The sequence below is a fragment of the Onychostruthus taczanowskii genome, unplaced genomic scaffold, assembly GCF_017590055.1.
Source record: "Onychostruthus taczanowskii isolate IOZ18803 unplaced genomic scaffold, ASM1759005v1 scaffold8, whole genome shotgun sequence".
Classification (NCBI taxonomy): domain Eukaryota; kingdom Metazoa; phylum Chordata; class Aves; order Passeriformes; family Passeridae; genus Onychostruthus; species Onychostruthus taczanowskii.
Genome location: NW_024505892.1, coordinates 5,247,725 through 5,261,566, shown reverse-complemented (window position 1 = coordinate 5,261,566; position 13,842 = coordinate 5,247,725). Strand labels below are relative to the sequence as shown.

Sequence of the window (13,842 nt, the reverse complement as noted above, 5' to 3'; positions counted from 1 at the left end):
GAAGAGAGGGCAGAACAGTACTGAATGGGATTTCATTTTGAGGGACAAGGAATAACTCTCTCCAGCTCTATGGATAATGAATGCACTTAATGGGAAAGCAGGATAAAATACATATGACTGGGAACTTTAAACAGAAAAGTCTATTTGTGACATACCCCTGCTCCACACAGCTTCCCAAACCCTTTGTACTCTTTATACCTTCCTCACTTCCACAGAAACACAAAGACGACTGAAATGAGCATAGTGGAAACGACCTCCAAAGTGTGGTGGTTTGATTTCAGCATTAAATCTCCCCTTGATGGTTCACAGTGACACTGTATTGCCAATAGATTACAGGGTTGTAGCTATTTTCCATGCAGGAGAACACACAAAGGAACCCCCGCCAGCCCTAGCAGTGCTCTCAATCAAATAAAAACCCTTTAGCTTCCTGTTGCAGAGCTCTCCCTAGGATTCATGTATATTTTATCAAAGTTACATGCAGTTCTGATACTTGTTTCTAAAGTGTTTTAGTATGAATCCCAAGATGTACTGAAATGCTGCAGTGGACCTTTTTAAAAAAAATCCAGGTTAGAGTACAGAAAAAAAATTGAAATGTCTTAACTCTACAGAATGCAATAAGGGCAAATTTTGCTCAGCAGGCTTCTAGTGATATAAATAAGCAGAAGAAACACAAATCTACATCTATTTGAAATCATTTCACTATATGTAAGTGCACCCTGGTAGCAGCAGGAACAAAGAGGAGCTCCACTGTTTAACCTCTCATAAATTAAAGTCCTGCGAAGATCTAAAGCTATTTTTCTGCTAGAACTGCTTTTACAAGACAACATACATGCCAACACAAAAGAGCTGTAACTTCAGTTGTAACAAATTACTCTGAAAATAGTTAATAACAGCCTGGAGCAAGGGGAAAAAAAAATATTGTATTTACTAATTGGGATTTTTTTCTTTCTTTTTATAAAAAAAACCCAAAACAACAAACAAACAACAAAAACTCAAAAAAACCTCATGTTTTATGTCTTAAGCTAAGTTGTGAGATAAAGAGTTGCAATGAGCTTGCCAGAAGAAAGGTGTATGTAAATTTAAACCAATATTTCATTCCTCCTTTGTCTCAGAATTTCCAGATTTTAGATGAAGAAGGATGGACAGAAAACATGATCTGGCTACAGTATAATAAGGCATTTAGGTTGAAGTCAGCAAGAGCCAGCACAGTGGAGAGGTGATTAAAAAAAAAAAAAATTCATTTTGTATGTAATAAAGCTTTTAGTACTTACAGCTGTCCTCTTCTTCAGTAATACACTTCACAACATAACAGGCATAGATGAAGCCTGCCAGCTGAAACAAAATGTAATAGTGTTAGATGTAAGACTGATACCATAGAGAAACAAGAGATGGCTTTACAAAAGCGACTACAGAAACAGAAACAGCAAAATTCAGCAGACTTTCTTTGAGGAGGTAAAGATAATTCTCCACAACAGTTTGATAATTTTAATTAGAAATAGGGTAATTCTGCATCTTTCTTGAAAAACACATACTTCACTAAAACTTCCAAAAACTTTATCAAAAATTTTCCCATACCTAGTTAACTTATTTTAAATTACTGAAAAATACAAAAGTGAATGAGTATTTGGATGGATGAGCTTTTAGCTACTGAAAATGTAAATATTTCTGTCAAAATCAGATTTGCTATCCAACAAAACCTGGCCCTCTAGCAGAACTTTTTTTAAAACCGGAACTGAGCCAACTAAATCAAGGACAAATTCAGTGCACTTGTAAACCAGCTTCATAATGATATTTTATCAGTTGAAATTAGAGCTGTGGATTAATGGAACTTGTTCCCATATCTGCAATAGTTCCCAAGCCTCATTACAAGTCACTTTGGATAGTCCTGGATGTGTTTACATCAGCATCTCACATAGCAGCTGGCAAATTTGTATCTTGTTCCCTTCAATCCTCTCTGCAGAGCATGCCCAGAATTGAATTGTAAACAGGAGCAATGGGATTTAAAGAAAATGAAAATCTGGAGTAGTTATTGAAGTACCACCTGAAAACAATGATAATAAAAAAAGGAATAAATGGCCAATATCATACATGCCACAGGCCAAGTATCATGTGAGTCAGCTGCTGGTCCCTCCAGCAAGTTCTGTTGTTGCTGAGTTAGACCAGAAGTAAAAGAACAAATACTGGAGCAGCAACACGTGTCACATGTTGCCTGCTTTACACACCTTCCTTACATGTAGGTCTGGAGAGTTTTCTCTACTCCATTACAAGAAAACATTTTTCATCCTATAGCTCATCACTGAAGTTCGCATCGTAGGATGTCCAAAGAATTCCAGTTATTTGATCTCTTTGTAGTGAAAAGTGAGCCGTGCTGCCTGTGCTGTTATTCTGCACAGGCCACCTCACAGATATATTTTCATGAGCTGCAAAACCCTCTGTACACTTTGGGAATTTTTTTTATATGGATAATAAAAATGCCTAGAGGCTTCAGCCTCTAAGCTTTCTGTGAATGGTGCAAAACCCATAATCTCCGGCTGAGGGAGATGATGATCTTAACTTCAGTTTGAGTAATTAGTGGGTTGGACAGTAGAAGAAGTGAAATTTGAGAGACCATGTATTATGAATGCTGGTTAGTGAAAATGGATTTATTTTCTTGTTCATCCAAGGCATACGTACAATCACTGCAATATTGTAAGCTCTTAGAGCCCTTAATATTACCCATATATAAATTAAATGCAAAAAAAGCCATTCTATTTCGTAGTGCCTTCATACCTGAGGCAGTGACTATGCCTAGATTTCTCCAGCTCTTACACAGATATTCCTGGAATTTCTGTCAGTTTACTATGTAGAAAGCTACCTATACCCACAAATTCTACCTTCTAATATCGGTATGGGTGAGTGATGTGAAAGGGGAAAAAAAGGTCAGCCTGAAGGCTTTCCTAAAAAATCAAGACTTAATTTGGAGGTCACATTGAAGCCAGCATAGGTGTTGTCTGTTCACAGTTTAAATTCCTGTTGGAAGCCCAGAAGAGGCATTACAATGGAACTAAACCATTAATTTTGTCATTTATTATAAATCTGCCTTATAGTGCTGCTGGGAAGATTTTACACCTGGGAAGGATGAAATATTCACTGCTGGACACAAAGAACGCACTGTACCAAGACGTGGCATTCAGCTAATATCAGCATTTCATCTCTCCTTTATTGGATCCCTCTTCCCTTTTGTTTCTTGGCTTCAAGACAGAGGGCTAATTTGCTCCACTGACTTATGCCATGCATAACCCCATTGACTTCAATGACATTACTTGAGGTTTAATTCAGCAACGAATTAGGCCCAGAAAGGTTGTTCATAAATGATTCCATTCCTGGATGTGAACCTTGGCTTAATAGTTTCTCTGTTCTCTTTTTACAGACCATCAGATCCAAGATAGCTGAATAGCTGCACCTCTAGCAGGCTTCTATGGTAATCCTTTTCTTGCACTACAGTTCAATACTTTACTGTCTTGTCAACCACCACAAGTTTATGTGTTATTAACTGAACTTATCTTACAAAGCACAGCAAACAAATCGTATCACAAATGGTGTTTACAACAGATCTTTTAATTGTATTCAGTTACATCACTTAAATCTCTAGGGAACTCCTTTGATATACAAGCAAATCCTACAGCATTTCATCAGATGAGCTTGCTGATTAAAAGAATGCCTTAAAGCTCAAATTGTTCTGATCTAAGTATGAATGTCAGGGTTTTTTCCCATGAGATAATCAGAGTTCATAAAAGAAACCTCCCCTTTTCCCACATTTATCCAACCCTTAGCTTGGTAAACATAATCATGTTGTTCTTATTTGAATCTCACATTATTTTTTTTTTCTTTCTCTTTTTTTTCTTTCTTTTTTTTATCCAAGTAATTTATCAGTTCTGATGCAGTGACAGACATTCAAGTTTTCTTTCTAATTGCATCAGCAGCAGTGGGCACACTGAGCTGAGGCTCAGAACCAAAAGTGGCAATTTTCACTTCGATGATACTCAGTGCCCTGAGCCCATGGTGACTGCAGAGATCCCCAAGATAGACATCAGGAACATGTTTCCTCCCCTATGGACTAGGACTTCCCATTAGAAGGGTACAGCTCATCTGTGCAGATAGCAGAGATTTCTTTGGGACTTTGGTCAACTAAAATTTTTAATAAATTCCTACGTGGATTGATAGGTCTCCCAAAATTTACCACCTTTGTTATAGTACAAGATGCACTTTAACCTTTTCTCTCTAACAAAAGCACACCACAATATACCTTTGAATCAAAAAAATACCCCCAAACCCCAACAAATCCAAACAAAACACTGAGTAACTCCTCATCCTGGAGAAGAATATGAGAGAAGAACCCCAAACCAAAGCAAATTATAGAAGTTAGTCACATCACTTATATTCCTGGGAAGTCCTCAAATACAGCAGTGCTCAGTGCAGTATGAGAATTACACAGAGCAGAGTCTTCCTGATTCAGTAGCTCCAAAAGATTTTTTTCATACATGAGAAGGAAGGAAATGAATCCTCAGAGATAAAGAAGAGAAGGAGACTGACTATCTCACAAAATCAATTCAAAACCGGGAAAGTTAGCTTGAAAAATCTCGTTTGCATCCCTACCTTTTGCTTTGCATCCCTACCTATTTTTTTTTAAATTAACTGAGCTTTGGTTTTTTGTAAACCATGCAGTGATAAAAAGAAATAGGTGCAATGAGCGGAAGATCATTTCTGGATCCCAGATCCATCAAGATTAGATGTCAACATCTGTCCCACTCACATTTTAACGCTGTAGTATGGGCCTCTAGAGGAGAAGGAGCCATTAGCAACATTCCTGCTCATTTATACATGGAGCGATTAGTGAATGCATGTTTTTATGAACCTCATTTTCTGCACCTTGAAAAAGCCTGCTCTTTACAACTTTCCCTGATATGTCCATATGAGAGTATAAATGAATACTGCTCTTTCTAAAAGTGGCACATTATCCATACCTGCACCAGCTCCCTGGGTGTACTTTGACGGCATCTGATGACCTTAATTTTAGAAACAATGATCTCAAACACTTAATAATTTTGTGGGCAGTTTTTAATTTTTTTTATTGCCTTTTTTAAAAATTTTTTTTAAATTTTCAAGCATGTTGATAAAACCATTTTCCTTCTGTCAAGAAAAAAAAAAAGAAGACAAGCAAAACCTAAAATAAATCACCAATAAAACAACATTACTGAAGCTTTGGTAATAAGATTAACTACAAAATGAAGTTAATGCCTTTTATTGCCTTATCATAGCTGTATAAGGAAAACAAAAAAGTAGAATATTCCCACCTAAGTCAATGATGCCCTATTACACCTCAAAAGACTCTCGGCAGATCCTGAGTCACTGTGAGTGTACTTCCAGACTTGCTCAAAATGTCAAGTGCTGTGATCAAACTCAATCAGAATTAGTATTGATTAAAATCCTGTCTTGCTATTTTTTCTCACTTCTTTCATGAGATGAATGTTTTTATACACTGCAAAGAGCACCAGATTTGGAAAAAAGGCTATCATATAAAAAAATGTAATTTCTGGTCAAGGTTTCCACATTTCCCTCCTCTAAAGCAATATCTATATAGGTAATTACTACAAGTTATGCTTATTAAGCTGGGAACTTGAAAGAAAAGAGTGATAGCAAGGAGGAAACAAAAAATGAAAGGGGATCTGATTGGGATAGGGTGATGAGGAGCAGGCTTGAGATGAGGATTAATGAGTTAAGGGTTGTGGAAATAATACATAGTCTTGGTTTCCTTGAATGAATATGGTTTTATTTTAAAACCATACTTGTTCCAGCAAAATAGACCTTAGACTTAAAATACACAAACCTATTGTGTTTTCCTATGGAAAAATGCTTCAGTATCTCTGAAACAGCTGAGGCTTGTGCATTTACTTTTTTTATTATTAAGTTTTTGCAGGTGTCTATAAACACTCTGCTTTTAAGACCTAAGAAAAATATGGTCTAGTTCAAGCAATAATGCGGCAGAAATACATGGGTGTAATTCTGGCCCTGGGAATGCAATATTGCAAAGCTGCAATGTTACATGTCCAGTCATGTGCAAATTAATCGTATTTCCTAAGCTTACAGTGGTCTGCACACATAAAACCTTTGTAGTGATGTGCATTTAAGGGGCAATGTTTCTTTAAAATGGATTTTTGGAGTCTGGAGATATATTGCTATATATATATATACACACACACACATTATGAGCAACTGAAGAACTGGAGTATTACTGTCTAGAAAGCTTCCAGTGTATTGATTCTCAGAAGAATCATACTCATTATTTAGCAGGAAAGGTGAGGCAGAGACCTTTCTCTCAATATCTGTAGATTCAAGTCGGTGTCATGGGGGTTCTAAAGCTGCCCCCTGCAAAAACCCTTTCAAGCTTGATTTCACTGCCTTCAGCAGTGCTGCATCAGTGAGTGAACATCATTGCTGGAGTTTAATATAAAACTCAAGCTGCGTTCCATGAAAACTACTCTGTTGAGGTATGCTTTTATTTGTGCTTACATTTAACATTATGAGAACCCTGTCATTCCTCCAAGTTTAAATCTCTTTCATCATAAAAGGAGAGAATAAGAAAACTATTGGTATAAGGACAGATTCCTGATAGGGAAGGTAGACTGTGTGGCCTTGCTATCATTCTTGTACAGAATTAACAATCTATGTGCTGTCCAGAAAGAAGATTTCATTAATATGGCCAAGTAGCATTATGCTATACAGAAAAATAATTACTTAAAAGAGCTAATGTCAAACTGACATGTTCACAATAATACCTAGAGGGCACTTATGAAATTTAAAAGCAAGCCAAAATGATAATTACTTAGCCTGTGTAGTCATCAAATTATTTTTCTTTCCTCTCTTGAGCTGAAAACTCAGCCCCAAAAGTTTTTGGTTTTTTCTTTTTAGAAGACAGAGTAAAACCATGAATCATAAATTCAGATAAGTCTAGGCACATTGGAAAAGAGAAGTGTGATAAAAATTTCATTTATTTCAACTAGTGCATCATAATCTTTTTTCTACATCAGCTGTCTAGAAGGTGCTTAACATAAAATCTTCCTTTATTTCTCAGTGGACTCTTCAGTTTTCTGGGGATTTCCTTTTTGTATAAGCATTTGAAGATCCCCATGAAGACCTGCTAGAAATCTTTTGTTTGAAATGCTGCTGGGTGCTTGAGAGCAGTTCTATCTTGCTCAGGGTTCCCTGAGCATCTTCCCTGGCAAGCTTCTGCACCTGATGAATTGAAGAGACTACAGGGGCACTGAAAACCACAGCACTGTGGTTTGTCACAAAAGAGCAGTGCAAACCTTTAACAACAGTAGAAAGCAAGAGATACTTGCCTGTTTTGTAGCTGTATTACAGACATTTGGCTTGACCCAAATTTCCAGAAAGTTTAAACTTTAGCAAGAGTTTTCTGCAATTTTGACCTAAAACTTTCTACAAGTCTTCACTCTTCCTAGGGATTTCAGAGCGATTTATGCTTTTGATAACCACATGATATTTGGCACTTTTCCATGATTTCATCTCACAGCTAAAGAGTAGTGCATCCTTTTTTCCTGCCTCAGACTTGAAAGGTAACCTAAAATACAGAGGCTCACATGAGGTAGACATGGGGATCCCTTACTACCGGCCTCTGTGTTATAGCTGAACTGTGGAGTATCTTGTAGATTCAGGCTTAACACTGAACTTCCCATTCCTGCTCCCACGGGTGAGATGCCCATGCCAGGATTCTGCTGTACTCCCTCAGGAAGCTGAGGCAGGCACATCTCCTTGGACAGAGGGTAGGCTCAGTTGTGCAGATCCCCAGGTGACAGTTTAGAGCAAGCATGGGGCTGAGAGGCTGGGAACAAATTCCCCACCTGCATTCAGCACCTGCTAGGTGCAGCTCAAATGTGCATTGCTCAGTGCAGGCTGAAGGCATTAGTGATGCCAATAATTTGTTAAACCTGAAGAAATTTTAATTTTATCTTTTCTGCTTTTGTGGAATTTTCTCCACTTTACGTTTTCTGACTTCTTTAAGGTCAGAGGAGATTTTTGGTTACATATTTTTGGTGATTCTATCCAATCCAAATGTACGGGAAGTCTGAAGATGGAAATGCCTATTGCTCTGTTTCCTCTTACGGTGTAGCTCTGTAGCCCAACTTGTCATTGTAAGAACAGAGTTTTCATTGTACAGGGGTCAAGTGTGTGTTGTGTGTGGTGCCTGCTCTTCACATAAAAATTTAGCCATTAGAGCTGTGTAGATCTCATTTATTTTTAAACAAAACTGCTTCTGTCCTCTTGACAACAAAAAACCAACAAAGAATGAAGCTTAAACAAACAAGCAAAAAAAACAAAGTTAAAGGTTTTAAAACATGCATCACCCCATTTTTTCTGTATATAGTAAGGATGGGTTATTAAAGCAAAAGTGTATTCGTGTCTTTATGTGGTCTTTGTTCTGAAGGTTTTATAGCATGATAACTTCTGAAAAAAACTTTGGGCCTTTGCCTCCTCTTGTCTTCTGGGAAAACTTTGGAATGGTTTAATCATCTGGCTTTGGTATCTTACTGCCTTTGGCAGCAGTAGCTTTTCTTATCATTATGTGTAACTGTGTGTCACCTTTTTCAGACAGCCATAGGATTAGGATAAGAAAAATTGGTTCTTTATGCTGCAGATCTAACAAAGCCACAGAGTCCTTGCAGCCCACTAAATGAATGTCTAGCATTTTAAATTGAACTCTGTTAGAAGAGACAGTTGATTATCAATGCTACTCACTCTTTTGAAGAGCTGTAGGAAAAAAAAATTGTGCAGATTGCATAGGGGAAAATATTTTGAAGGTACAAGAGAGCTTTGAATTTCTCATAAACAAACAAGTATGAGAGTTTCTGTTCAGTGAAAATTCATCCCTCCATGTTGAGGCACACATATGGCAAAATAAACTTCAATGCTTTGAGTGTGAACACCAGGCCCTTGGATCTGGGAAACAAACATTTAGAGGACAGTGAGTAGAAGATGAGAAGCAGAATGATATGTTGTGTCTGCCAGTTTCTCAGGACTGTGGCCAACCACCAACACTGTATAGAGTAAAAGTTCAGAAAGAAAGCACAGGTAATTTTCTCTTTCCCAGCCTCACATATTAGATTAAATTAGATCATTGCTCTCACATAAATGACAAGAGCCAGAACATTTCATCAGAGGTAAGAGACTTTTCAGTAACAGCCACCTCTTTCTCTGTGATGATATTTATTTTCCCTGTGATGAATTGCTGTTTATTTCAAGGCTCTGATGATGGTCACAGGGTCAGGAAACTTCATGGAATGTGACAGCTTTTGCCCTGCACTGACTTCATGGTGGTGGTTATGTTGTAGCAGCCTAATAATGCTCCGATCAAAGTATTCCTACAACAGCTGGTGATGGTGGTGCTGACAAGGCAGACGGATGCACGGTATGCAAAGCGCACAGCTCAGCTGAAGCAGCTCTTCAGCAGCCTGAATAGTCAGGCTCATTGCTTCAACATACAGAAAGAAAAACAAATAAGGCATTCACAGGAACAGCTCTAAAGAGTGTGATCAAGATGAATAGGGCTTGAACTTATGAAACCTGAATGCTGATGGATTATCAAAATACGGTGATAGTTATTCAGCAGCTCAGTGGGAATTGTGGACTAACAGCAGAGGAATTGACAGATCTCTTTGACAGTGCCAGCAGCAGCAGAGCTGCCAGGAAGGTGACTGTCAGGTGGAGGCTCTGCCTGAGCCCCCTGGCTGTTCATGCCTGTGCACAATGGAAAAGTGGGATACCTGACAGGACAGCCTCTGTCTCCAGCAATGCATGTAAGGAAGATGAGGATGAATGAAATTATCTTAACTGAATAACTCCCTTAAGCCTCATGCTCTGGAGTAAAGAAATAGAGGTACCTTAGGAAAGTACAAAGCAGAGTGCTTTGTAGGGTGCTCCACAACATTCCATCTCCTTAGAGTCCACACATCTAGCAAATGCATTGCTTAGCACAAACATTTTGCTCCAGGTGCACAATATAACAGCATCAAGTGTCAGGGGGCTTTCAAAGTCAATAAAACCTCTTCCTGTGGTGTCTAATGTTTAAAGTCACTGAACTCAGCTAATGTTTCAATGCTATTTTTCCTCTCAGCATTAGCCTACTGCAGGCTTTTTCCACCTTTGAAAACTATAATAAAAGATATGTTTTAGGGCTACCTTTTCCATTCAGCAAAATCAGCTAAGCAGGCTTCAAAAAGCAAATGCCAAAGCGCTTTGTGAAAACCCTTCCTGCAAAAGGAGAACCACTGGAGAGTTTAAATGAATATCACACCATGCAGCCTAGGCTGGTACAAAGAGAGATTACGCTCTAGAGGCTCCAAGCAGAACAACAGATTGAATTCTGTGGTCAAAGGCACCTTTCCCCTTACAGACCTTCTGCTTAAGGGCAAGGAATCGCTCTCTTGTTTATTCAGCAGGAGAAATAGTGATCTCCTCGCTCTGAATAGAAATAGTTTGATGGTAGACACCCCAGTCACCACCTGGGGTGGCAGAATACATACGAATACATTCTGCAATATGTGTGACCAAAAACCAATGGAACCTTTTAGCTGAAGATTCCAGTAACATCATATCACATGAGGCATTTCGGGGGAATGACGAATTACAAAGCGAGAACATTCTCGGAAAGGCTGTGTCCTCAGAGTCTGTGCCTCATTGCAGAGAGTTAAGAGGATGAGTTATATCTCTGACAGTTTATGAACCTTGTTAATGTAATGCAGTACCTGGGACTGTGCCAGCCACGGTGATCAAGGAAGTCTGAATTAGACCTCTGCCATTGACAGACATCAGATGCCCATTTAAAAATAAATGTTTCATCTGAACTGGGCACGTTTCTCTCTAAAGCAGTGATCACCAGCTTGAAGCTCTGAAGACCTCTGTGGCTCTCAGTAACACAGCACACATCTCTTCCCTAGGTTTCAGAAACAGGCTGTTTAATGTGCTGATGCAGAAGCTACTTGGTAGGAAGAGCACAAGTGGCAGCAGTACTTTGACATGTTAGTCTTTATGAAAAATGTGAGGTTTGTGTTTTCTTTAACCCACATGTGGTGCAGGCTGCAGCTCTGTCACCTGTTCCAGGCATGGATCACTCAGGGCAGCGCATCTAGTGGCAGATTAAGTTGCCTTGGCCCCAGCAGGAGAGGTGAGGGAAAGCTTCTGCACCAACAGAGAAGGCCAGTCTCCATCGAGCCTGCACACTGGCTATGTACTGCATGAAGTGAGAGCAAAAGCCATAGACCTTTTCCTTCTGCTCTGACAACTGCACACAAGTAGCCAGCGTGCTGGTACAGCAGCTGTGTTTCTTCCTTGTCCCTGAAAATACTCTGCTATTCTTGCCTCCAGAAAGTCCCACTTCTGTGATGCAGATCCCTAACATGAATATCAAAACAACACAATCAATTGCCTTTTAGGCATTTTTTTTTTCCTCACAACATCTGTAACACTGAGATAAAGGTGCCTGTTTTTCCAGGGCACTGCAAAGTTTCAGTAAATGTTATGACTTTTGGTTTCATTTTTTGCATGGAAGGCATGAAAATTGCTACAGCTACATATACTATTCTACATTGTTATTTATCTATAATAATACTCTGTGCCGAATATCAGCAATGTATTAATGCTTTATTTTTAATGTTGTTTTTATTTAATTTGTGTATTCCAACTCTTTATAGCATCACATCTCTTGCAATTTTCTGTCAAAACTATATATTTAGAAGACAGAAATTTGGTGTTGACTTGAACAGATGCACCAAGTCTTTGAAAAATGAAAGATGATGTATCTAGATGATAGTACTAGTAGTACTAGTACTATCTTTTGAATAGAAGATACTTGGAAGTTCTTGGAAAATGAATAACAGTATTAGTGGGCAAGAAATAATGAATCTGTAGCAACGCAAGATTGCAGCATGAACCCAGAAATATACAGGTGTAACGCATTAGGTATGAAAGTCCAGTGGAAGGCCGGAGGAAAAACAGAGTCTGAAAACCCCCCGGATATTTTATGCCAAGACAAGAGAAACAGCAGCCAAAAGTTCAGTGAGCAGGAACTGGAGTGGCAGAAGTTATTAGACAAAAGATTTGCAGGTTTTGGCATATGAATGTGCTACCCAAACAAAATAGATCCTTTGCTTGGTTGTCTATGAACCAGAGTAGATACAGGTCCAATAATCAGGTCTCTGTTTCCCAAAAACCTTAAACATATAAAATACATTAATAATACTAAAGAAATAGGTTAAAATTAAATTGAAAATGCCGAAAGCTTTCATACACAAAATTCATTAGGGCAGAAAAGTCCAATTTCCAAAAGTGTTGCAAGCAGTGTCTAAATCAGAACTTTAGCTAAAGAGCTCTAATCTGATGGTCGTGGTCCCTTTGCTTGAATTACTGAGGACCTCGTTGGGACAATCACAGCTCCTCCTTAGCATGTGTATCCAGATATTTTTTCCTGTGAAAACTTTAGGATCAGGAAGGAGGGGATAAGTGAGCTCAGTCTGGGCTTGTGAGAGTGGAGATCTTTCTTTTACAAACTTCACAGTCCTTTGTTCAGATTTGCAGAGGCCTGCTGTTCCTCTGCAATGGAAACGAAATTTGCAGAGACAGGTGGCTGCTTATGTGCCCAGAAAGTCTGTGTGCTCACAAGTTTTTTCTGAAAACTCTGCAAAATTGTCAGTGAAGATGTAATTCTACAACAAGGTGTTAGACTTCATGCTTAATATGTGCCTAATTAGTAGGTGCTTGCCTCTGAATTTCACAGTGGTCTTCAGCATGCAGCAATGTCGACACGAAGGAAGACTTTATAGAAGTGGGCAGCAAACAGATGTGAAGACCTGCTGGTATTCAGAGATATGTTAGTTGCATAATTCATGAAGATGTCTATTTTATCTGGAGGATGGCATGTAGCACAAAAGCCTGCCTTGGGATCCTTCAGCTTCTCATGCTGATCATTCAGCCAAGCCACCTCATTCAACTTCAACATAAAATCTGGATATTGATTCCCCATCCATCTGACTTGAATCTGACAGAGTCATCCTAAAACTCTTCTGTGCTCTTTTGGAGATATCCTTCCAAATTCTTTTTAGGTCATTGCGTTTTTGTACCGAATATAAAGGTCCTGCTGATGGCATTTTTTTTTTCATCATTCTTATATCGATTTACTTGATCTTGAGCTCTTACTGAGCCCATTAAGTACTGCAGTTGTCTTCATTGTCCTTGCTGCTGCTTCAGTCAGGCAGACTTTCATTACTGATAACAATATTTTTTCAATCAATTTAGACTCATCTTTTGCATCTTTCACATGGACCCTTTTGCATGCATTCATTATTTATGGCTTTTTCACACTGATACTGTGTGTATCATGGGAAGATTCTATATTCTAATAAAATGTCTTTTGTCTTCCATATGTCAACTAGTCTGTTTCCTGCTGTCAAGAAACAAACATTGTGGCCTTATAGTTTCTATTAACCATCTTGTAGTTAACAGACTTGTGCTATTTCCATCAACTCTGTTTTTCCCCTAGTCAGCCACTATATCACACATGAAAAGAAGTAAACAAGTACACTTGTATGCAGGTATACGAATAAAGATGGAAAGGTGTCACAAGTACACTGTAATGTTGAATTAGCAGCAGCAGCATTTACAGCTAACCTTAGGGTAACATTGTTTGAATGCAATGACTGGGGTATGCATATCAGCTTTGGAATACTTTCCAGTTAGACCGTCTTTGTCATGAATAATTTACTTTTCCAAAATGAACAAGGTAATATCAAGGCA

General features: G+C 38.5%; 1 protein-coding gene across 1 annotated transcript in view; it reads right to left on the bottom strand.

The window, feature by feature from the left end:
• Positions 1–13,842, bottom strand: part of NKAIN2 (sodium/potassium transporting ATPase interacting 2) — a 512,690-nt gene that overhangs the window by 19,822 nt on the left and 479,026 nt on the right. Inside the window, exon 5 of the mRNA XM_041423840.1 lies at positions 1,272–1,332. Coding sequence (XP_041279774.1) covers positions 1,272–1,332 — 61 coding nt within the window. The remainder of the gene's footprint in view (positions 1–1,271; positions 1,333–13,842) is intronic.